The sequence below is a fragment of the Hippopotamus amphibius genome, chromosome 1 (genome assembly GCF_030028045.1).
Source record: "Hippopotamus amphibius kiboko isolate mHipAmp2 chromosome 1, mHipAmp2.hap2, whole genome shotgun sequence".
NCBI classification, from domain to species: domain Eukaryota; kingdom Metazoa; phylum Chordata; class Mammalia; order Artiodactyla; family Hippopotamidae; genus Hippopotamus; species Hippopotamus amphibius.
Window position 1 is genome coordinate 42,160,841 of NC_080186.1, and position 22,960 is coordinate 42,183,800.

General features: G+C 33.9%; 1 protein-coding gene across 12 annotated transcripts in view; it reads right to left on the reverse strand.

The window, feature by feature from the left end:
* FAF1 (Fas associated factor 1) overlaps nt 1-22,960 on the reverse strand; it is a 463,179-nt gene that overhangs the window by 272,592 nt on the left and 167,627 nt on the right. For all 12 annotated transcript variants that reach the window (XR_009049289.1, XM_057710484.1, XM_057710451.1 and 9 more), the window contains one exon: nt 1,325-1,416. Coding sequence is in view for 11 of the 12 variants with exons in the window: in XM_057710484.1 (XP_057566467.1) it covers nt 1,325-1,416 (92 nt within the window). In the remaining variant the exon portion in view is untranslated. The remainder of the gene's footprint in view (nt 1-1,324; nt 1,417-22,960) is intronic.

Here is a 22,960-nt window from a genome sequence, read left to right on the forward strand (position 1 = left end):
GCCAAAGTTGTTGATTTACTCAGGCAGCACTTCTTTTTATTTTTTAATCCACATTTCAATTAAAACAGCCATAAAGCATCAGGGGTCAGTCAACCATGGCCTGTGCAATAAATTCAGCCTAGTGCCTGCTTTTGCATGGCCTGAGAGTTGAGCATGGTTTTTACATTTTTAAATGTTTGAAAACAAATTGAAAGAAAAGTATTTCACAATATGTGAAATTATATAAAATGCAAATTTCTGTGTCCACAAATATTGATTTATTGGAACAGTCATGCTCACTCTTTCACATATAGTCTGTAGTTATTTTCAAGCTATGACAGCAGAATTGAGTAGCTGCAACAAAGACTGAATGGCCCAGGAAGCCTAAAATATTAACTACCTGGCTCTGTACAAGTTTGCTGACCCCTAATATAGCACATCACTAATTTGCACCTAAATTGATAAATATCTTGCCAACCTGAAATTATTATAAATAACTTACTGAAGTACTAAGAACATCTCCATATACCAAATGAACTTACATGTAAGTATTTATAAGCACAACGTCTACCAGAAGCAATAGACAAAGAAGTGAACCAAAAGTTGAAGATTCTAAGCTTAGGTCTGGTATTGAAATATCAACTCAGTAACTACTGTGAGAAGATTTCATAATTATTTCTCCCTCAAACACCAAAAACTTTGGAGTTAACTCATTTCTTTCTATCCCTCCCCACTCTCTCTGTCAGAAAAAGAATAAGTATGTGAAATATTTTATGCCCGAGGCTGCTACTGCATCCTTGAGAAAAGCAACTACTACCTTAAAATTGCAACACTTTGTGCAAATTCTTAAAATATAACTCATTCCATGCACCTGACCCTATCCAAGTAAACAAAGAAATATTCTTACCATTTATATTTTCCAAGTTAAAAAGATTTCCTATTATTTTCTTTGTTCCATAATTAATACTTGACATAAATGTATATACTATGTAGGACTTCCTTCAAGCTAATAAGTAATTGTTCAGTAAATTATCATTCCAAGGCATTTACTGACATCATATGAGGTTTGAGAAAAGGGTAAAAGCACTCAAAATAGAATGTCAAATTAACTTCTATAAATTAGTCAGAAATTCAAAAAACATACAACTTACATACCTAACTCACTTAAAACAGTTGTTGGTTTACTATGAAAATGTTTTAGCTTGAAAAACATTGTTTGCTGATTTTTTAAACTTAGTTACTATCTGTCATATGTAACAACATTAATAAAAAAGCAATTTTATACATCATTTAGTCAATAACATAACTTAATTTTCTTTTATTTCTAGGCAATTATGAGACTCACACTGTCTTCCACATCTCCAGTCTTCCAGCCTTTTAACAGCATTTTAGACACAGGTATCTGAAGTTCATTTTCTAGAATCTGTTTAATGTCTCCTGTACAAATAAGAATAGACCAGATATCACTAACAGAATAAGGCAATGAATATCTGTTCATATCAAGAGCTAGAATTAATATCAGGCATATTTGTCTGATGAATAAATATGAAAATTTTCAGTAGTCCAAATTTCAAATCTTGATCATACATGTTGCTCCTTTGAAGAACTAAGGCTTCAACATTATGATAAAAGACTCCACAATTAATTAAGTGTTTTTTTAAAAAGAAATAGGTATCAATGATTGGGGGTTTGAACAGAAATAATCTATTTTAAACCAACCAATAATACCTATATGTGATCAGCATACAGTAGGAATAGTCAGTGAAGTACAAAACTTGAGGCATTATATAGTATACAGAATGCAAATTGTTGAATGAAGACTTGGGTTGAAGTCTTATCTTGAAGAAATCAAATAACTCATCTATTCTCAGTTTTTGCATCTATAAAATGGGGAATGATATTGCCTCTCTTATCTACCTCTAGGGTTCAAGGGTGAAAGGAGATAACATCCATGAAAGCAGCTGGAAAAAAAAATAAAGCCAAAGTATATAATCTAAAGACAATTTAAACTGTGTTAAAGGGAGAAGCAATAGAATTTCAGAAAAGAAAAAAACTTCTGTTGATCAAATAGTCAGAGAAATCTTTGTGAGACAGATGACACTTAAACCCAGCTTGAAATATAGATGGATTTAAACCAAGCTTGAAGTATAGTTAGGTTGTAAAGAAGATCCAAATCAAAGTCAAGGTATTCTAATTTAGTGAAGACAAAGACCAAAAGGTAAAAAGGCAAAAATAAAATTGATGCTAATCAGAAACAGTGAGGAATCACAATTTTCCCAGTAACTCCACAGATTACTTTTCAGGAATCAAGTCTACTTATAAATGAACCAGCTAATTTCTGGTACTACAGTATAATAAACAGATCATTAAATCAGAATGTACAGATATTTCATATATATGCTTTTATTAGGTCGTTAGTTTATAATTTTAGATTAACACATAATTCAATTTCATTTATAGTAAGTGACTGAACACTGCAGAAAATGATTATACTATACATTAAAAGAAAAGCAATTCCATGCTGAGAAGGGAAAAGAAGGAGGGTGGAGCTTACAATACACAAGTTCTATGGAAGCACAGCTGCCTAAGTAAGCAATGCTACTATCAAACCCTTCATGGCCTTAGTGACATTTTTTTACCTTCCTAAAGAAAATTCCTATCTGGGCACTTTGAATAGGGATTAAACATCATAAAAAGAATTCTGAGTGAACAGTATATTTTAGAAGCACAAAATTTATCAACTTTGACCTTCACAAATACCATTCCTGACAAAGGATTGTCCTGTTCATGGAAATGAGACAAAGGTGAGCCACAGTTCTTATACAAAATACATATAAACACTGCCATTTCATTTGTGGCTAAGGTTGCTATTTCTAGAGTTGTACCTAACTGGAACCAGGCTTATGTGCTTACAAGTCTGCCCAGGGCTCTCCTCTTAGAAACCTATCTTCACCTGACACTTCCTGCTTAAACTCTTGGAGACACCCTTAGCATTCATAACCTAAAGGAAAAGAAAAACAAAAAGAGATTTTAAGTCAAAGTCCCACTTACTTTTTGCAACAAGCTTGGGTAACATATAAAACAAAAAGTCTTTTGTTCCACAGAGAGAATAGAAGATGAACCCAGAACCATGACAGCAACCTGAGTTCCTCATATTCAAAAAATTATTCTTTGTTGGTCTCAATTTCTTCTTCTCTAAAGTGGGAATAATAACTATAGTACCAATACTTCATTGGGTTGTTGTATTAAATGACATACGGAATGGAAAATACATCATGTTAGTATGTGTCCAATACATACAAAGGACTCAAAAAATGGTGGTAGTTTTAAGGCATATTAATTAAGGTAACACACACGTAAGTGTCTAGCATAGTATCTGGACAGGACAGGTTTGGATATTCTTGTTGTTTCAAAAATATCCAAAATAATTTAGGGCAGTGAAGCACTAGAATGCAGCAAGTTTCAGAGACAGTTTTCATATCTAGGTCTGCCTAACTCCAAAGATCTTTACATAAGATGGCACTGCCACTACAGTACACCTGTATGTTACGTCAAAAACTGTGAAGATATGCAGATGTCATCAAGGAACAGTCCATTGACTGCAAACCATATACCTGATAAGGGTTTAATAGACAAAATATAGGGACTTCCCTGGTGGTCCAGTGGTTAAGAATCCACCTTCCAATGCAGGAGATGCAGGTTTGATCCCTGGTCAGAGAACTAAGAGTCCACATGCTGCAAGGCAACTAAGTCCACACACTGCAACTATTGAGCCCGCACCCTCTGGAGCCCGTGCATCACAACTAGAGAAGCCTGTGTGCCGCGATGAAGAAGAACCCGCATGCCACAATAAAGACCCAGCATAGAAAAAACAAACAAAAATACAAAAAGAACTCATATAATTCAATAGCCACCCCCCCATACTCCAATTAAAAATGGGCAAAGGACTTGATTAGACATCTTTCCAAAGAAGATATAAAAAAGGGCAACAGGTACATGAAAAGATGCTCAACATCACTAATCACTAGGGAAATGCAGACCAAAAACCATAACAAGGTGTCATCTCATAACTGTTAGAATGGCTATCAACAAAAAGACAAGAGATAAATGCTGGTGAGGATACAGAGAAAAGAGAACCCTTGTGGGACTGTTTCTGTCGATTCTTACTTTGCTGCGAGTTTAGTTATTTAAAAAAAAAAAAGAAATTTTAAATATTGTTAAATATTGTCAAATGCTTTTTCCTCCATCTAGTGAAATGATCAAACGAAGTTTCTCATTCATTGTATCAATGTGGTGAATTACAATAATGGATTATATAGAAACTGTTAAACAAGACTTGTATTCCTGGATAAGGCCCACTTGACCATGAGGTATATTATATACATATTAAATATTTATTATATTTAATGAGTTCAATTTACAAATATTTGTAAAGGATTTCTGCCTCTATGGTTGTAAGAAATAGTCTGTAATATTGGGTGGGCCAAAAAGTGCCTTCGGTTTTTAAGTAAAAATAAAAGACACATTTCTCATTTCTACCAAGAACTTTACTGAACAACGTATTCATCATTTTGTTCCACTACTTTCTGCCATTTTTCAGGCAACTTCATAATTCCATCTTCCCAAAACTTCTTATCTTTTTGAGCAAAGAACTGTTCCAGGTATCTTTTACAGTCTTCTAGGGAATTGAAATTTTTTCCATTAAGAGAATTTTATAAAGATCGAAATACATGGAAATCCAAAAGTGCAATGTCTGGTGAATACGGTGGATGAATCAGAACTTCCCAGCCAAGCTATAGCAGTTTTTGTCTGGTCATCAAAGAAACATGAGGTCTTATGTTATCCTGATGGGAGATTATGAGTTTTCTGTAGATACTTTTCATCAAGTGCTGCTTTCAGTTGGTCTAACTGGAAACAGCACTTGGAATTAATCATTTGGATTTCCGGATTGAGTTCATAATAAAGGACTCCCTTCCAATCCCACCATATACACAATATCACCTTCTTTGGATGAAGGCCGGCCTTTGGTGTGATTGGTGGTGGTTCATGTCGCTTGGCCCATGATCTCTTCCATTCCACATTGTTGTACAGTATCCACTTTTCATCGCCCGTCACAATTTGTTTTGAAAAGAGAACAATTTCATCATGGTTCAGTAGAGAATCACATGCACCAATATGGTCAAGACGTTTTTTTTTTCACTTAAGTGGAGCCCAAACATCAAGGCGATCCACATAACCAAGCTGGTGCAAATGATTTTCAACACTTGATTTGTATATTTTGAGTATGTCAGCTATCTCTCACATGGTATAACATTGATTCTTCTCAATTATTGTTTTGATATGATCACTATCTTCAACTGGTCTACCCGACAACGGAGCATCATCCAGCAAGAAATCTCCAGCGTGAAACTTCACAAACCACTTTTGACATGTTTGATCAGTGACAGCACCTTCTCCATACATTGCACAAATCTTGCACATTTCAGTTGTGTTTTTATCTTTCTTGAAATAATAAAGCATAACATTCCAAAAATGTTTTTTCTTCCATCTTCAATATTAAAATAGCTACACAAAAATTCACCAATTTTGATTTTTTTTTTAAAATACATGCTGATATGAGAGCTGTCACATACAATTTAAAATAATTGTTTCAAATGACAACTAAGTGCTACTGGAGCCACTCTGAGGAAAAAACTGAACGAAGCTTTTGGCCAACCAAAGTTTCCTTTTCCTGTAATGTCTTTGTCTGGTTTTAGTGTCAGGGTTAATGCTGGTTTCATAAAATGAATTAGGAAATATTTCATCTTTATTTGTGAATGATTGCAAACATTTCTTCCTTAAATATTAGACAGATTTTATCAGTGACGCCATCTGGGCTTGGGTTTGGGGTGGGTGTGGGTGCGGTTTTCATTGTTAATTACCTTTATATATTAAATGTAGAGCTATTCAGATTTAAAATTTTTTCTTCTGTCAGCTGTGGTAACTTATACCTTTAAAATAATTTTTCTTTTTAATGTTTCATGTACCCTTTAAATTTACTGGCATAAATTTGCTCTTAATGTTGCCTTACAATCCATTTAATGTCTGTAGGCACTTTTCATTTTTGATATGATTAACTTGTGTTTTCTCTCTTGTTCTTATTCATGTTAGCAAGAGAACTATCAATTTTATTGATCTCAAAAAAGAGCTTTAGGGTTTATTCATTTTCTCTAGTCTTTATCCATTTTCTGCTTTATTGATTTCTGTATGTGTGTGTGTGCGTATAATTTTTTTTCTTCCACACTTACTTAGGGTTTGATTTGCTCTTTTCAAAAAAACTTAACAGCTTTATTATGGTTGATATAAAATAAACTGCACATATTTAAAATCTGCAATTTGATAAGTTCTGACAAATACACCAAACAGTAAAACCATCATCATCATCAAGATTATGAATTTATTCATCACCCCCTAAAAGTTTTCTTATGTCTCTTGGTAATTCCTCCACACTATTCCTACCATATCCCCAGGGAACCAGTGATTTGATTTCTATGACTATGAACTGTTTGAATTATCTAGAATTTTAAATAAAAGGAATTTCAGAATGTTCTTTTAAAATCTGGCTTCTTTCACTCAAAATACATTATCTGAGATTCTTCCACATTGTTACATGTAATGATAATCCATTTCTTTTATTACTAAGTAGTATTCCATTGTAGGAATATACAACAATTTGTTTATCCATCCACTGGTTTATGGACATGTTGTGCTTTCCACAGTTTGAGGCTATTACAAATAAGTTGCAATGAACAGTAACATACACTTCTTTGATGGACATATGATTTCATTTCTCTTCAGTAAATACCTAAGAGAGGAATGGCCAGTGTATTTTTAACTTGTAGGAAACAGCCAAACTCTTCCAAACTGGTTTCTACTGCGATGTCTTCAAGTTCACTAATCTTTTCTTCTTCAATATCTAATCTTCTGTAATCCCATCTCAGACGTCATGGTGTTAACCTCTAGATATGTGATTTGGGTTATTTTTACATTTTCAATTACTTATGATTTTAAATCTTTCTTTTCTCTTTTTAAACATAAGTAACAGTTATAATAACTGTTTTAATGTGCTTATCTGCTAATTTCAACATCTATGTCAATTCCAGGTTGTTTTTGGTTACTTGATTTCTCTTCTCATTATGAACCTGGCTTTTCTCCTTCTTTGTATGCTTGGCAATTTTTTATTGGATACCAGACTTTGTGAATTCTACCTTGATGGGTGCTGAAGTTTTTTTATTCCTATAAACATACTTGTGCTTTGTTCTGGGAGGCAATTAAGTTACCTGGAAATAGTTCAGTGCTTTTGGGTCTTTGCTTTTAAGATGTTGGAACCACCTGAGTTGCATTTAATGTAGGGCTAATCTTGACACTACTAAGGCAAGAGACTTCCAAGTACCCTTGAACAACACAGGTTTGAACTGCAGGGGTCCACTTATATATGCATTTTTTTTCAATAGGGAATACTACAGTACTATACAATTCTTGGTTGAATCAGTGGATGAGGAACTGCAGATACAGAGGAATGGAGTATATGGAGGGTTGACTATAAGTTATATGAAGATTTTAAGCTGTGCAAAGGGTTGGTTCTCCCTAATCCCAGTGCTGTTTAACAGTCAACTGTACTCTATCCAAAGCCTCACAAATTATGAGGTTTTCCAATCTAGCTGGTGAAGGTAAACCTGGTTCTGAAAGCAGAAGGGTGGGCTGGGGTGGGGTAGGGGCACTTTTCCTATTTCTTAGGTGTAAGCTTTGATTATTGCTTTTGGAACTTCCTCCTTTTGTAATTAAGCATGTGAATCATAAACTTCTGTCTCAGTACCAGTTGGTCATCACCAAACAAACACTGATGCGCCATGTTTCCATCACAATTCAGTTCAAAATATTTTCCAGTTTCCTTTGTGATTTCTTCTTTGACCTATGCTTTACTTAGAAATATGTTGTTTAATTTCCAAATACATCAGGATTTTCCAGATTCCTTTGATTTCTATTTAATTCCACTGTTGTCAGAGAACATAACTCACATGATTTTTAAGTTACTTTAAATCACTTTCTGTGACTTGTTTTATGGATGAGCATATTTTCTACCTTAATGAATGTAGCAAGTGCATGAGAAAAAGAGTACATATTTTCCTATGGTTATGAGAAGCATTTTATATATTTCAAGTAGGTCAAACTGGTTGATATGCTGTTCGTATTTTCTGTCTGTTGTTCTGAACATTACTATGAGAAAGGAGTGTTATCTCCAATTACAATTGTGGATCTGTTCTTTTCTCACAGTTCTATTGATCGGTTTTTGCTTCACATACTTTCAAAGTTTTGTTATAAATGCACACATTTAGGATACTTATGTTTTTGTGATGAATTGACATTTTCATCATTATGAAATGTCCCCATTTAGCCCTCATAATATTCTTTGTCCAGAAGTCTAGTTCATTTAATATTAGCATTATGACATGTTATTAATATAACATATATTGATCACTATTTTCTTATATGTATATTTCAATCTTATGCTTTATATTTAAAATGGATTTCTTATACATATATAAGTGGTTTTCCTTTGTTATCCAGTCTCACAACCTCTACCTTCTCATAAGGATGTGAGATCATTTATATTTATTGTAATTATCTATAGTCTTATTTGTTTTCTATTTGTCCTACCTGATTTTTTCTTTTATCATCTTTTTCTACCTTAATTTGCATTTATTGAATAGTTTTAGGTATTCCATTTCATTTCAACCCTCGACTTAATAACTATTATGTATTTCATTGTTTTAGTGATTGCTCTAGGGTTTACAATATGCATATTTAACTTCACAGAGTCTACCTTCAAATAACACAGGACTTGTCTTACGGCAACAGCATTACTTCCATTCTACTTTCCTATTCTTTGTGTTGTTATTTTCATACCTTTACTTCTACATAATTTATAAACCCCACAATACACTGCCCTTTTACTTTATAATGTCAATTATCTTTTAAAGAAATTAAAAAGGAAAAAATTTTGTATATACTCAAATTTTTACCATTACTGATACTCTTCATTTCTTTCTGTTAATCTAATTTCCCATCTGGTATCATTTTCTTTCAGCTTGAGGAACTTCCTCTAATATTTCTTGTAGTTTTTGTGTGAAAAAAAATTGTATTTAGTCTTCATTTCTGAAAGATATTTTTGTTGAATATAGCATTCCAGGTTGACATTTTATTCCTTCAGCACTTAGAAATATCACCAAATTGTTTCCTGGCTTGCATTGTTTCTGATAAGAAGTCTGTAGTCATTATTTTTAAATCATTTTTTCCCTATATGGAATGTGCCTTTTTTTTCTTCACCTCTGGCTACTTTAAATTTTTTTCTACTACTGATTTTCAGCACTTTTAACATGATGTGCCTTGATGTGGTTTCCTCTGAGTTACTCCTACTTGGAGTTGCTAACCTTCTTAGATCTGTAAGTTTACAGTTTTCATCAAATTGGGATCATTTTGTGCTATTATTTCTCTAAAATTTCCCCCTTTCTGCTTGGGGAAATCTAATCACACCGATAGTAAGCTGTTTTTTATTTCATGACAGGTCACTTAAGTGCCATCCTTTGCCCCCTCCCCTGTATTTTTCCTGTGTGTACTTTACACTGTTTTTATTGCCATGTCTTCAAATTCACTGATCTTTTCTTCTATAGTATTTACCTGTTAAATCCTTCTGGGTAAATTTTTTATTGCAGATCTTATATTTTAGCTCTAGAATTTCCACTTTTTTTCAATTCTTTCTTCAAGTTCTTGATTTCCTTTAAATCCTTAAACATATTTATAATAGCTGTTTTAAATTCTCATCTCCTAATTCCATTATTTTTGCCATTTATGAATGCATTTTTATTTTCTAATTTTTCTTCAGGTTATGAGTCACATTTTGCTACTTGTCATGTCTACTAGTTTTTGACTTGACTGCCAGACATTATGAAAATTACATTAATGAGTGTCTACATTTAATGGTTTGCCCCTAAGGAGTATAAAAGTTTATTTTTGACAGGTCCTTATATTTCATGTATATTAGGTTGATCCTTTTGAGAATTCTTTACAACATTATTTTGGTGGATCTAAAGCAGTGATTCTCAAAACTATAGTCCAGAAATTTGGGGGATTCCTCGAGACTGATTATACAAAAGTACTGATCACTAGGTTGAAAAGCTTATCCCAATTCTATCACTAAGTGACTATTAATTACTGAGCCAATTTATAGGCCCTTTCTGGGCCTCGAATTTCACATTAATTTAAAAAAGAAAAGGGAAAAGCTAAGAATACATTTCATATTAATACTGCCTTATTCTCTTTTTTTTAATTAAAAAATATCAACATAACATGATGCCAAAAAGTAAAAACTGCCCCCAAAGAAGAATGGGACTCACTCTACCAATAGACACAAGAAAATGTAACCTGTAGCCTAGAAAAAACAAAATGAGAAATAACATATCGTGGATTTTCCTCAAGCACAATCCTGAAAACCGAATTTCTTCCTCCTTTGTTCAAATCACATTTTTTCTAATGTCAGAAATTTTCTACTGCCTCCATTCATTGCCTTATTTTAAACATTATAAGCCACCAACCCCTAAAAACACTTGTTTCAACTATGAAACTATTCTTTTGAGAAAAATCAGATTAAGATTTTGCAGCAGAAGCAGCATATCAGACTTTCAGGGCTAAAAAGAACCCAGCTCAGAAGCTGTTTAAAATCATTCTGGGATATGACTTACCCAAGAACAAGTAGTAAGTTAATGGCAAAGACTACAAGGCAATGCTCCATTGTTTTTCCCTGTATACCTTCCCACCTCATATATTCAAAGATGTAGCCCTTGTATATCCTGCTGCTCAAACACATAAATTTAAACAAAAAGATCATTTCCATAACACCTATAATTATCAAAAGAATCATAAATATGTGAATATTTAGGGAGTCTGAGACAAAAGGATTCCAGAAAATGCTACTCATTTTTAGGTTACTTACAGTGCGTCACTGAGTCCTACAGGATATGAGATTGTACCCGACAAAGCATACAAAACACTCTTATCAGATTGCTCTAAAGGCTGATGTTTAATTGTGCCTGTAAGATTAAGACAGAAGTCTTTTTTTCCTAAACATTAATATTGCTATTAATACTGAAAGAAACCTAACAACTATGACTATTATATAAGGGAAGTATTTAAAATAACTTCACAGGGACAAAAAGTTCCAGTCATTTATGAAGCATAATGATCAATAAAGATTACCAAATTTTCATTAGAAACTTTGTTTTCTGTTTACCTCTTTGCTTCTTGCACTGTAGAAACTTTACCCAAATAAAGACACTTTGTGCTCACTATCCATACAACAGAGTTGTTTTAGTTCAGTGGAGAAAAGACTGGGCTAAAAGTCAAAAGACAGTGACTGGCTGTTCTGGGGTCTGCTACCAACTACGATGGCAGGGCAGCCTTCCTGAGTTTTAACTACACATACCTATAAAACAAAGCAGCTAAATGCCCTCTAAGGGCTCTTCCAGTCCTAAAACCTCATGTTCATGTTATACCCAGTAGGTGTATGGCACTAAGTTAAGCACTCTGGAAAATACAAAGACTGTGTAATATGTCAGAATGGGAAGGGCTTCCTAACCACAAACATAGAAAGAAAAACTATGAAGGAAAAGTCTAATAGTGTAAAAATAAAAAAACTTCTGTATCTCCAAAAGCACAATAAAATGAAAACACAAATGGGGAAAATATTTGTAAAACAGGTAATGGATGAAAGGATAATCTCAATATATAAACAGTTGTTATAAACAAAAAATTTTTGAAAAGAAAGTCACAATAGAAGCATATAAACTTATATACAAAAGAGCCAATAAACCTAGTGTATTAACTGATTAGTAGTAAAAGAAAACTGAATTGAAAACATAAGATACTATTTATTTCCAAACTGACAAAGCTTTTTTTTCTTTTTTATTGTAATAAAATATACATATCATAAAAGTGTGCCATTTTAACCATTTTAAAGTGTATAGTTCAGTGACATTAAGTACACTCACATTGTGCAACCACCACCACTATCCATCTGCAGAACTTTCCATCAGCCCACAATACAACTCTGTATCCACTAAATAAGTCCCCGTTCCCGCCTCCCCCCTGCCCCTGGTAACCACTATTCTATACTTCCTGGAATTTGACTATTATAGGTATCTCTTATAAGTGGAACAATACATTTGTCCTTTTTGCATCTGGCTTATGAAATATTTAGCATAATGTCTTCAAGATTCATCCATGCTGTAGTATATAGCAGAATTCCACTCTTTTTTAAAGCTGAACAATATTCTACTGTATGTACATACCACATTTTGCTTATCCAATCATCAGCCGATGGTTACTTGGGGTTGCTTCTACATTTCGTTATGTTTTTCTGTAAAAGTTCCTACTTTCAATTATTTTGGGTATATACTCAAAAGTGGAATTGATGGATTATATGGTAATTCTACGTTTAAGTTTTTTAAAGAACTGCCATACTGTTTTCCCAGCAGCTGGACCATTTTACTTTCCTACCAAAAATGCACAAGGGTTCCAATTCGGTTAGTTTTTTTAATAATAGTCATTCTAATGGGTAAAAGTGATATCTCATTGCGGTTTTGATTTGCGTTTCCCTGATGATTCATGTCGCTCATCATCTTTCCGTGTGTTTACTGGTCACCTGTGTATCTTCTTTGCAGAAATACCTATTCAAGTCCTTTGCCCATTTAAAAAAAAATTTATTGATATATCATTGACATATAACATTGTGTAAGTTTAATGTATACATGTGTTGATTTGGTACATTTATATATAGAAATATGATTACTGTAGCATTAGCTAATACCTCTATCATACCACATAATTATCATTTCTTTTCTGTAGTGGGAACAATTTTAATTGGATTGTTTTTTGTTGTTGTTGAATTGTAGGAGTTCTTTATATACTCTGGATATTAGTCCCTTATCAAGATATGTGATTCTACCATTTGGCAGGTTGCTTTTCCATTCTATGGATAGTGTCCTTTGATGCACAACTTTTGAATTTTGATGAGGTCTGATCCACTTTTGCTTTTGTTCCTGTGTTTTGGTGTCATATACAATAAATCACTGCCAAACTCAATGCCATGAAGCTTTTCCCTTATATTTCCTTCTAAGAGTTTTACAGTCATAGTTCTTATGCTGAGGTCTTTGAGGGTTTTGTTTTTTTTAATATCACAAACTACTGGCAAGACTTTAACTTAGTATACTGTTGATGGCAATTTAAAGTAAGACTTCTCTGAAGAGTAATTTGGTAGAATATATCTGAAACTTTTAAAATGTACATCCCCTCTCATGCAGAATTGCACCTCTAGGCACCTTTATGAAGAAAAATAATCACTAATGTTCAATAAAGTTCACTGCAGTATATTATAGTGAGAGATCAGGAATGAAGAGGAGCTCAAAATAACCAGCAAAAGGAAGACGGAAAAATAAATCATAGTACAGGCTTTAAACACTGTGTGCTTCAAGAGTATTTTAAAATATGGAAAATGACCATGATATAAGTAAAAAAAAAAAAGCAGATTCTAAATTTTCAAATATAGTCTATCTCAATTTTGTAAAACATAGACTTATGCAAGAGACACAGAATGAAACTGGAAATAAATGCAGCAAAATGTTAACTGTAGTTAAAAGCAGAATTACTGGTAACTTTTACTTTTTTCACACTTTTGTCTATTTCATAAATTTTCTACAATGAACAATGGAGCAGGAATGTGGTTAGAAATGAATTATTTAAAAACAGAGGAAGGCAATCTCTATTCTAGGACTCAAGAAAGAAAGTGAACAAAGCAACCAATATCTATTTAAAGTCTTTCTTCTAAGTGTGAGATTTCAACCATGTATACTAAGTAGCAATGATGAACTTGTTACTCATTGATTTTGAGCAAGAAAATCTAGCAGTAGAGCAAAGAATTGAATGGGAAACAGAAAAGAGGAAACCTATTAGCAGAAGGTATTAAAATAGCAATACAAGAAATAGTGAAGGAAGGCATAAATTGCTTATGTTGAAAATGGAAAAGGTGAGGCACAAGAGAGTAATCTGTGAAAAAGACGCTTTAGCCATGTTTCTTAAGATGTAGTTCTTCAAGTTCATCAGAATCACCTGTACTATTTGTTTTAAAAATGCAGATCTGTAGGATCTACCCCGTTACAGAATTAGAATCTAAAATCTATAGGATTTGGCCCAGGATTTACACATTTAATCAAGCCCTCATTCCCTTCCCAAAGTGATTTTTATGCATATAAAATTAGAAACACTCCTATGGAGTTCAATAAATGGTAGAACCTGAGGATAAGAGGGATGGAGGAATAGAAGTAATGGCTTAGCTATCAAGCATGTTGGTACCAGCTCATGTTGCTGTGGACTCTCCATAATCTGCAGCTTTGCCACAGAACTACTGCTTCATACTAGATTACCTTAATAATCACTTCTGCCTAAAGGTGGTGGCTTTCTGTCATACTACACAACTGCTTAATTTGTCCTTTGGGGACTGTATTTTACTTACCTGTGAAGCTGCTTTCTGTAAGAGCTTAACAAACATTTTAATGTCAAGCCTATCCTTAAAAGACTTAGAAGTGCACATGGCACATAGTAGGCATACAATGAAATCAGAACTGGGGACTTAGAAGGGAAGGAAAGCAGTAGGGCTAGAAAGGTAGGATAAGATCAGACAAGAAAGGGTATATTTATATGTGCTAGGATAATGCACTTGAACTTATCCTAAAAGAGGCAGTTTGAAGAGATATCTGACAAATGTATACTCCTGTGAAACCACCACCACAGTCAAGATAAAGAACATTTCATCCCCACAAAATGTTGCCCAATGCTCCCACTGCAGTTAATCCTCTCTCCTATCCCTAACTCCTGATCTAATTTCTTTCACTAGTGTTGCCTTTCCAGAAAGTTATATAAATGGAATCATAAAGATTCCTTTTTGTGTCTGGCTCCTTTTACTTAGCATAATATTTGAGATTCATCCATGTTGTTACCTGCATTGACAGTTTATTTCCTTTTATTGCTAAGTAGTATTCCATTGCATGGTTGAAACCAAAAGTTGTTTACTCATCAGTTGATGGACAATTGAGGTGTTTCCTGTTTGGGGCTATTATGAATAAAGCTGCAATGAACATTCATGTACAAATCTTTGTGGGGAAATATTTTCATTTCTCTTGAGTAAATATCTAAAAATACAATCACTTGGTCATTCGGTAAATACATGTTTTAATTTATAAGATTCTACCAAACTTTAAAACATTTGAAAAACTAAGTACCATTTTGCATTCCATTCCTACCAGCAATATATAATAGTTCCAGTTGCTCTGCACCCATGCCACCCCTTGGCATTCAGTCTTTTTAATTTTAGCCATTCTAATAGATGTGTGGTTGTTTCTCATTATGATTTTAGTTTGCATTTTCCTAATAATAGTATTGAAATTTTTTCACAAGAGTATTTTCTACCTCTCCAATAAAAATTTTTTAAAAAAGACTATTTTCTACCTATATTTTCTTTGATAAAGTGTCTGTCAGAATTCTTTGCCCATTTTTTATTGGGTTGTTTGTCTTCTTAGGATTGAGTCTTGAGAGTTCTTTAGATATTCTGCATATAAATCTTTTATAAGATATATCTTGCAAATATTTTCTCCCAAACCTCAGCTTGTCTTTTTTTAAGACTCTTTCAAAGATCAGAGTGTATAATTTTGATGAAGTTCAATATTTCAATTTTTCTTTTAGATTTGTGCTTTTTGTGTCCGGCAGGGGGGGACTTTGCCTAGCCCAAAGTCAGAATGATTTTCTTTCACAAATTTTACAGTTTTAGCTCTTACATTTAGGTTTGTGCACTATTTGGGGTTAATTTTTTTGTGTGGTATAAGGGTAAGGTGGTGGTGGTGGTGGTGCTGCTGCTGCTGCTGCCTCTCTTTTGGCATTTGGATGTCCAAACAGCACCAGTTCCATTTGTTGAAAAGACTATCTATTCTCACTAAACTGAATTAACTCGTAAAGTTGTGGAAAACTGATTGACCAGGTATATGTGGGTCTATTTGTCTGTCTTTGTTGCCAATACTATATTGTCATGATTACTGTCTTAAAATGAGTCTTAAAATTAGGTGATATAAAGTCACACAAGTTTGTTCTTTTCCAAAATTGTTTTGACTATTCTACACCATTTGTATTCCAATATAAATATTAGAATCAACTTGTCAATATCTACTTTTCTAAAGCTGGAATTTTTAATGGAATTTCACTGACTCTATAGATCAATGTGAGGAGAAATGACATTTTAACAATATCAAATCTTTCAATTCAAGAATGAATTTTAGTTTCCAATTGTTTATTGCTACTATAAAGAAATACAATTGGTCTTTTATATATTGACTTTGTATCTTGTGACCATACTAAATTCAATTATTAGTTCTAGTAACTTTTTGGAGATTATTTGGGGCTTTCTACATAGATTATTATGTCATCTTTGGATAAAGACAGTTTTTATTCTTCCATTTCAATGAGTATTTTATTTCTTTTTCTTTTTTGCTTTCTTGCATTACCTAGGACTTTCAGAAGAATGTTAAATAGAAGTGGTAGGAATAAACTTCCTTGCCTTGTCCTTATTCTTTTGGTGAAAGCATTAGATCTTTTATCATTAAGTACTATGCTAAGTATAGGATTTTTATAAATGCCCTTTATAAGGCTGAGGAATCTACTTTTTATTCCTAATTTTGAAGAATCTCTTTCAACTGGATATTGAATTTTGTTAAATGCTTTTTCTATATCTGTTAAGATGATTGTATGGTTTTTCTTTTTTAGTCTGTTGATAAGGTACATGAAATTTTTTTCAATCACAGGAGTGACATGATTTTATTTGTATTCTTGATAGATCACTTTTCATAGGTTGCAATTTATTTTTAATGAATTGGTTATGTCTATATCCCTTACTAAGTTCTGTGAAGACAAATATCATGCCTGTTTTCTTCTCCATCCTATATCTATGATAGATCACAGTAGAAAATACATACTAAGTAAATAAACAAATGTGTAAACACATGCAAGGAAAAGAGCATTGCTATTAAGTATTAAGAATCAGCTAGAATGGAGAAAATAATGAGACCATCTGAATGAGGGGTTGGTATTTACATAACAGAACCATTAAGGGGCAAAGGCTCTAATCTGACTGGGAAAAACAAAATAAACAGACAAAACAATTTCAAAGTGTCTACATGCCAAGAAATCTGGAGTAATTTAGGCTGATAGCAGCAGTCTGCATTGGGGTCTGAGTTATTATTATGACCAAGCCAGGAAATGAAGGGCAGGCAATTTATTCTATTTCTCCTGGGTTATCACATACTCAAATTAACCTAAATTTTTATATTTTTATGTTTCCTTGGTCTTCTCCAAACTAGAATCTACTTTCCAACCTTTAAAAGAGTTTCCAAGCCAAATCTGTTGGTGGAACAGTCTAATATCCTATAATAGCATAAATGCCTAAAAGGGGAGAGAGGATGGGGAGTGGCATGAAGAAGAGAAGATAAGCTCAAAAGTACAACAATCCTAAAATACCAAGATGCATTAAGTTTTGTTTGTTTTTATTGATGTATAGTTGATTTATAATGTTGTATTAGTTTCTGGTATACAGCAAAGTGATTCAGTTTATATGTGTGTGTGTGTGTGTATATATATATATATTCTTTTTTCATATTCATCTCCATTATGGTTTATTACAGGATATTGAATACAGCTCTCTGTGCTATACATAGGACCTTGCTGTTTACCTATTTTATATATGGCAGTTTGTATTTGCTAATCCCAAACTCCTAATTTATCCCTCACCAACCTCCTTTCCCCTTTGGCAACCATAAGTTTGTTTTCTACATCTGTGAGTCTGTTTCTGCTTCATAAATAAGTTCATTTGTGTCACATGTAAGCAATATCATATTTGTCTTTGTCTGACTTACTTTACTATGATAATCTCTAGGTCCATCCATATTGCTGCAGATGGCACTGTTTCATTTTTTTATGGCTGAGTAGTATTCCATTGTTTATATGCGCCACATCTTCTTATCCATTCAAGATGCACTAAGTTTTTACAAGAGATTGTTGGGTTGACAGAAGAGGTAGTAACTATCAATGCCATACACTAAGGGCATCTTCCTATTGCTTTCTCTAATCCAGACTTTAGCAAACTAAGATGGCAAACAAGCTGGCCTTAGAAAGGCAAGTATAATAGCCTGAACTAATCAGAAATTCAAGCTGTATAGGAATAGGAGCTGTAGGAAAGGAAGTCCTCATCGAGAAAACATCAGAAACTAAAAGAAAAGGAAAGGGAACAGAAGATACTGTTTAACTCTAAAATGTAAGTATTAGATCTGTGCTCATCCCATTATCCAATAAATGCAGTCAACAAATATTTAATTAACACCTACTATTGCCAAGCACCAAGCACAATGAAGAAGAAATTATGCCCATCTTTAAGGAACTCATGGTCTAACAGAAAGATAACTTCTTAAGAAACCACAAAATAACTGCTACACAAAGATATATAAAGGATAGAAAGAGAGAACACAGGCAAGAACCAATCACCATCTCACTGTGAGACTCTGAAATATCATGAAAAGGTGGTTCCAAAAAATAACTTAGGTTACACTACTAGAAATGACATGCCTCAATCAAGGAAGAGCTCAGATCAACTGTGCTCTCTCAACCCAAGGTGTGCACACATATGAGTATCACATTGTATATGCAGCACTGGCATCCTAAAATGAATCATGGTTCTAAAATGTGAAAAATACCTGAAAATGATGCCTCAGAAAAAATGACTGTAACAGCAACTAGCATCTATAGAATGTACTTTTTACAGTTTTACTGAAATATAATTGTTATATAACATTATATTGGTTCCAAGATATAAAACATAATGATTTGGTATATGTATGTACTGCAAAATGATTACCACAATTAGTTTCATTAAAAATCACTTTCTTACAATTTTTTCCTTGCCATGAGAACTTTTAAGATCTACTCTCTTAGCAAGTTTAAAATACACAACACAGAGTTGCTAACTACAGTCAAAACGCTATACATTACATCCCCATAAAGTATGAATTTTAATTTCAATACAACTCTGTGCAATCGTCGAATAACTGAAGATGTTTAGCCTGAAGAAATGGGGAAAAATATTAATGTCTTTTAATATCTGGAGAACTGTCAGGAGAGAAAATATATTGTTTTGTATATTCTTGTCTCTGAAAGTACAGTGAGATCAAGTGAATTGAATTTACAGGTGGCAACTCAAAGTAAGAAAAAAACTAATACATTTAATTGATACCTTTGTTTTGCATGTGGTTGATATACAGTGTTTTTATTTATAAAATTTTAGTCCAAGTTGCTGAACAATGGAATTACTGCCTTAAAATTAATTAGCATCCCATTGCTAAAAAAACTTAAGTACACACTAGATAACCCTAACACAAAAATGTGGAAAAGACTGCTTACTTTGTGGTCAGCTAGACTGTTTTTACAGATCCCTCCAAATCCATTTCTCTCCACGAACCAATAATTCACTTATTCTCTTATGTCAGTTCTCAAATCTATAATATGGGGATACAGGTTCTGGTTATCCCAAGGTAATATGAAAATAAGTAAGTCAATGAGTATAAAAGAGCAGAGGCAGGGACTGACGCAGGATCAGGAGAGGGAAATGTAGCATGAATCTGTCACTGGTAGAAAAGGAGAGGTTCTATTTAAGTGGACTTAGCTAACTGAAGACCACAACCCCAACTTTACACTCAAGATTGCATATTCTTCAAGACACAACATTATCATTCCTGCCTCTGTGCTTTTCCTTGTCTAGAATAAACTTCCCCACTTTGTCCACATGGCATATTTTAACTCATATTTCATAGGCTGGTCCCTCTCTGAAGTCTTTCCTGACCATCCTCACAACTGTATTTATTCCCTTCCCATACTCCTAAGTCACCAACTAAAATTGAATTGCATTTTTTCAATATTCTTACAGCACTCTGTACGTATTTTCATAATAGACATTATTTTACTGGAAAGATCATGAATTCTAGATTCATTTAAGGCTGAATTTGTGGTTCTGGAATTCTCTGAGCTTCAGTTTATTCATCTTTGAAACAGGGATAATAACATCTGTCTCATAGTGCTGTTGTAAAGGTTGTATAGGAACAAAGTATCGTGAGCATAGTGGCTGGTGTACAGTAGGTAATGTGTGTATATGTATGCGTATATGCATGTATGAATGAATAAATGAATGGATAAATGTCCATTATTTCTATGTCTTCTTTCTCCTTCTATCCAGATAGACCATGGAATCTTCCTGGATAAGGAATGCCTTATTTACACACAGCCCAAGAACTTAGCATAATATTAAGCCCAAAGTAATCAACAAACATCTATAATAAAATTACTTATTCTGAATGCATAAAAGTCTTTTGGAACTTACTTCCTAATTTTCAGCAGTAATTGCTAAATATGAGACCTTGGGAAAGTGCAGTGTTATTTACTATCACAGGCCCACCTCCTTTTATTGCACTTTGCAGATATTGCATTTCTTACAAATTGAAGGTTTGTGGCAACCAGGAAGTCTATTGGAGCCATTTTTCCAATAACATTTGCTAATTTCATTCCTCTGTGCCACATTTTGTTGAGTCTCACAAAAATTCAAATTCCTTCATTATTATTACATTTGTTATGGTGGCCTGTGATCAAGTGATCTTTGATGTTACTATTGCAATTGTTTGGGGACACCATGAACAACACCCATATAAGACGTGCAACTTGATAAATATTGCGTGTATTTTGACTGTTCCATCATCTGGCCACCCCTGTCTCTCCCTTTTCTTAGGCTTCCCGAATCCCTGAGACATAACAGTATGGAAATTAAGGCAACTAATAACCTTACAATGGCCTCTAAGTGTTCAAGTGAAAGGAAGAGTCGTATGTCTCTCACTTTAAAATCAAAAGCTGAAAATCATTAAGCATAGTGAGGAAAGCATGTTAAAAGACAAGATGGTCAAAAGCTAGGGCTGTCACACCAAACATTATCCAAGTTGTGAATGCAGGGGAAAAGTTCTTGAAGAAAATTAGAAGTGCTACTCCAGTGAGTACACAAATGATAAGAAAGCGGTCATATTGGTGACATGGAGGAAGTTTCAGAGGTCTGCACAGATCAAACTAACCACAACATTCCCTGAAGCCAAAGTCTAATTCAGATCAAGGTCCTACCTCAATTCTATGAAGGCTGAGAGAGGTGAGGAAGCTGCAGAAGAAAAGTATGCAGCTAGCAGAGGTTGCTTCACAAGGTTTAAGGAAAGAAGCCATCTCCATAACAAAAAAAACTGCAAGGTGAAAAAGCAAGTGCTGAGGCAGAAGCTAAGGCAAGTCAGCCAGAAGATCTAGTTAAGATAATTAATGAAGGCAGATACACTAAACAAGAGATTCTCATACAGATAAAACAGCCTTATATTGGAAGAAGATGCCATCTACGATTTTCACAGCTAGAGAGAAGTCAATGCCTGACTACAAAGTTTCAATAGACAGGCTGACTCTCTTGTTAGAGGCTAATGCAGCTGGTGACTTTAAGTTGAAGCCAATATTCAGTCACCATTCTGAAAATCCTAGGGCCCTTAAGAATTACAGTAAATCTACTCTGCCTGTGCTCTATAAATGGAACAACAAAGCCTGGATGACAGCACATCTGATAACAAAATGATTTGCCGAATATTTTAAGCCCACTGTTAAAATCTACTGCTCAGGAAAAAAAAAAGATTGCTTCCAAACTATTACTGTTTCATGTTGTTTTCATGCCTGCTAACACAACATCTATTCTGCAGCCCGTGCATCAAGGAGTCATTTCAACTTTCGAGTCTTATTATTTAAGAAAAACATTTCATATGGCTATAGCTGCCATAGATAGTGATTCCACTGATGGATCTGAACAAAGTAAATTGAAAGCTTCTGGAAAGGATTCACTATTCTAGATGCCATTAAGAATAGTCATGATTCACAGGAAGAGGTCAAAATATCAACATTAACAGGAGTTTGAAGTGGTTTCCAACCCTCATGGATAACTTTGAGGAGTTCAAGACTTCAGTGGAAGAAGTAACTGCCGATGTGGTGCAAAAAGCAAGAGAACTAGAACCTGAAGTAGAGCCTGAAGATGTGACTGAATTGCTGCAACCTCACAATAAAACTTGAAGAGATGAGGAGTTGCTTCTGATAGATGAGCAAAGAGAGTGGTTTCTCGGGATAAAATCTGCTACTGGTGAAGATGCTGTGAAGATTGCTGAAATGACAACAAAGGATTTAGAATATTACATAAACTTAGTTGATAAAGCAGTGGCAGGGTTTGAGAGGACTGACTCCATTTTGAAAGAAGCTCACTGTGGGTAAAATGCTATCAAACAGCATCATATACTACAGAGAACTCATTTGTGGAAGGAAGAGTTAATTGATGTGGCAAACTTCACTGTTGTCTATTTTAAGAAACTGCCACAGGCACCCCAGCCTTCAGCAACCATCACCCTCCCACTCAGTCAAGCAGTCATCAACGTGGAGGCAAGATCCTCAACCAGCAAAAAGATTATGACTTGCTGAAGGCTTAGATGATGGTTAGCATTTTTTAGTAGTAAAATATTCTTTAATTAAGTCATGTGTATTATTTTCTTAGACATAATGCTACTACACATTTAATATACTACAGTATAGTGTAAACAACTTTTTTTGTACTGGGAAACCAAAAAATTCATGTAACTTGCTTTATTGTGATAGTCACTTTATTGCAGTGGCCTTGGAACCAAATCCACAATATCTCTGAGGTATGCTTGTATATATATGCCCAAGCCATTACTATGTATGTTTATTCCTTTAA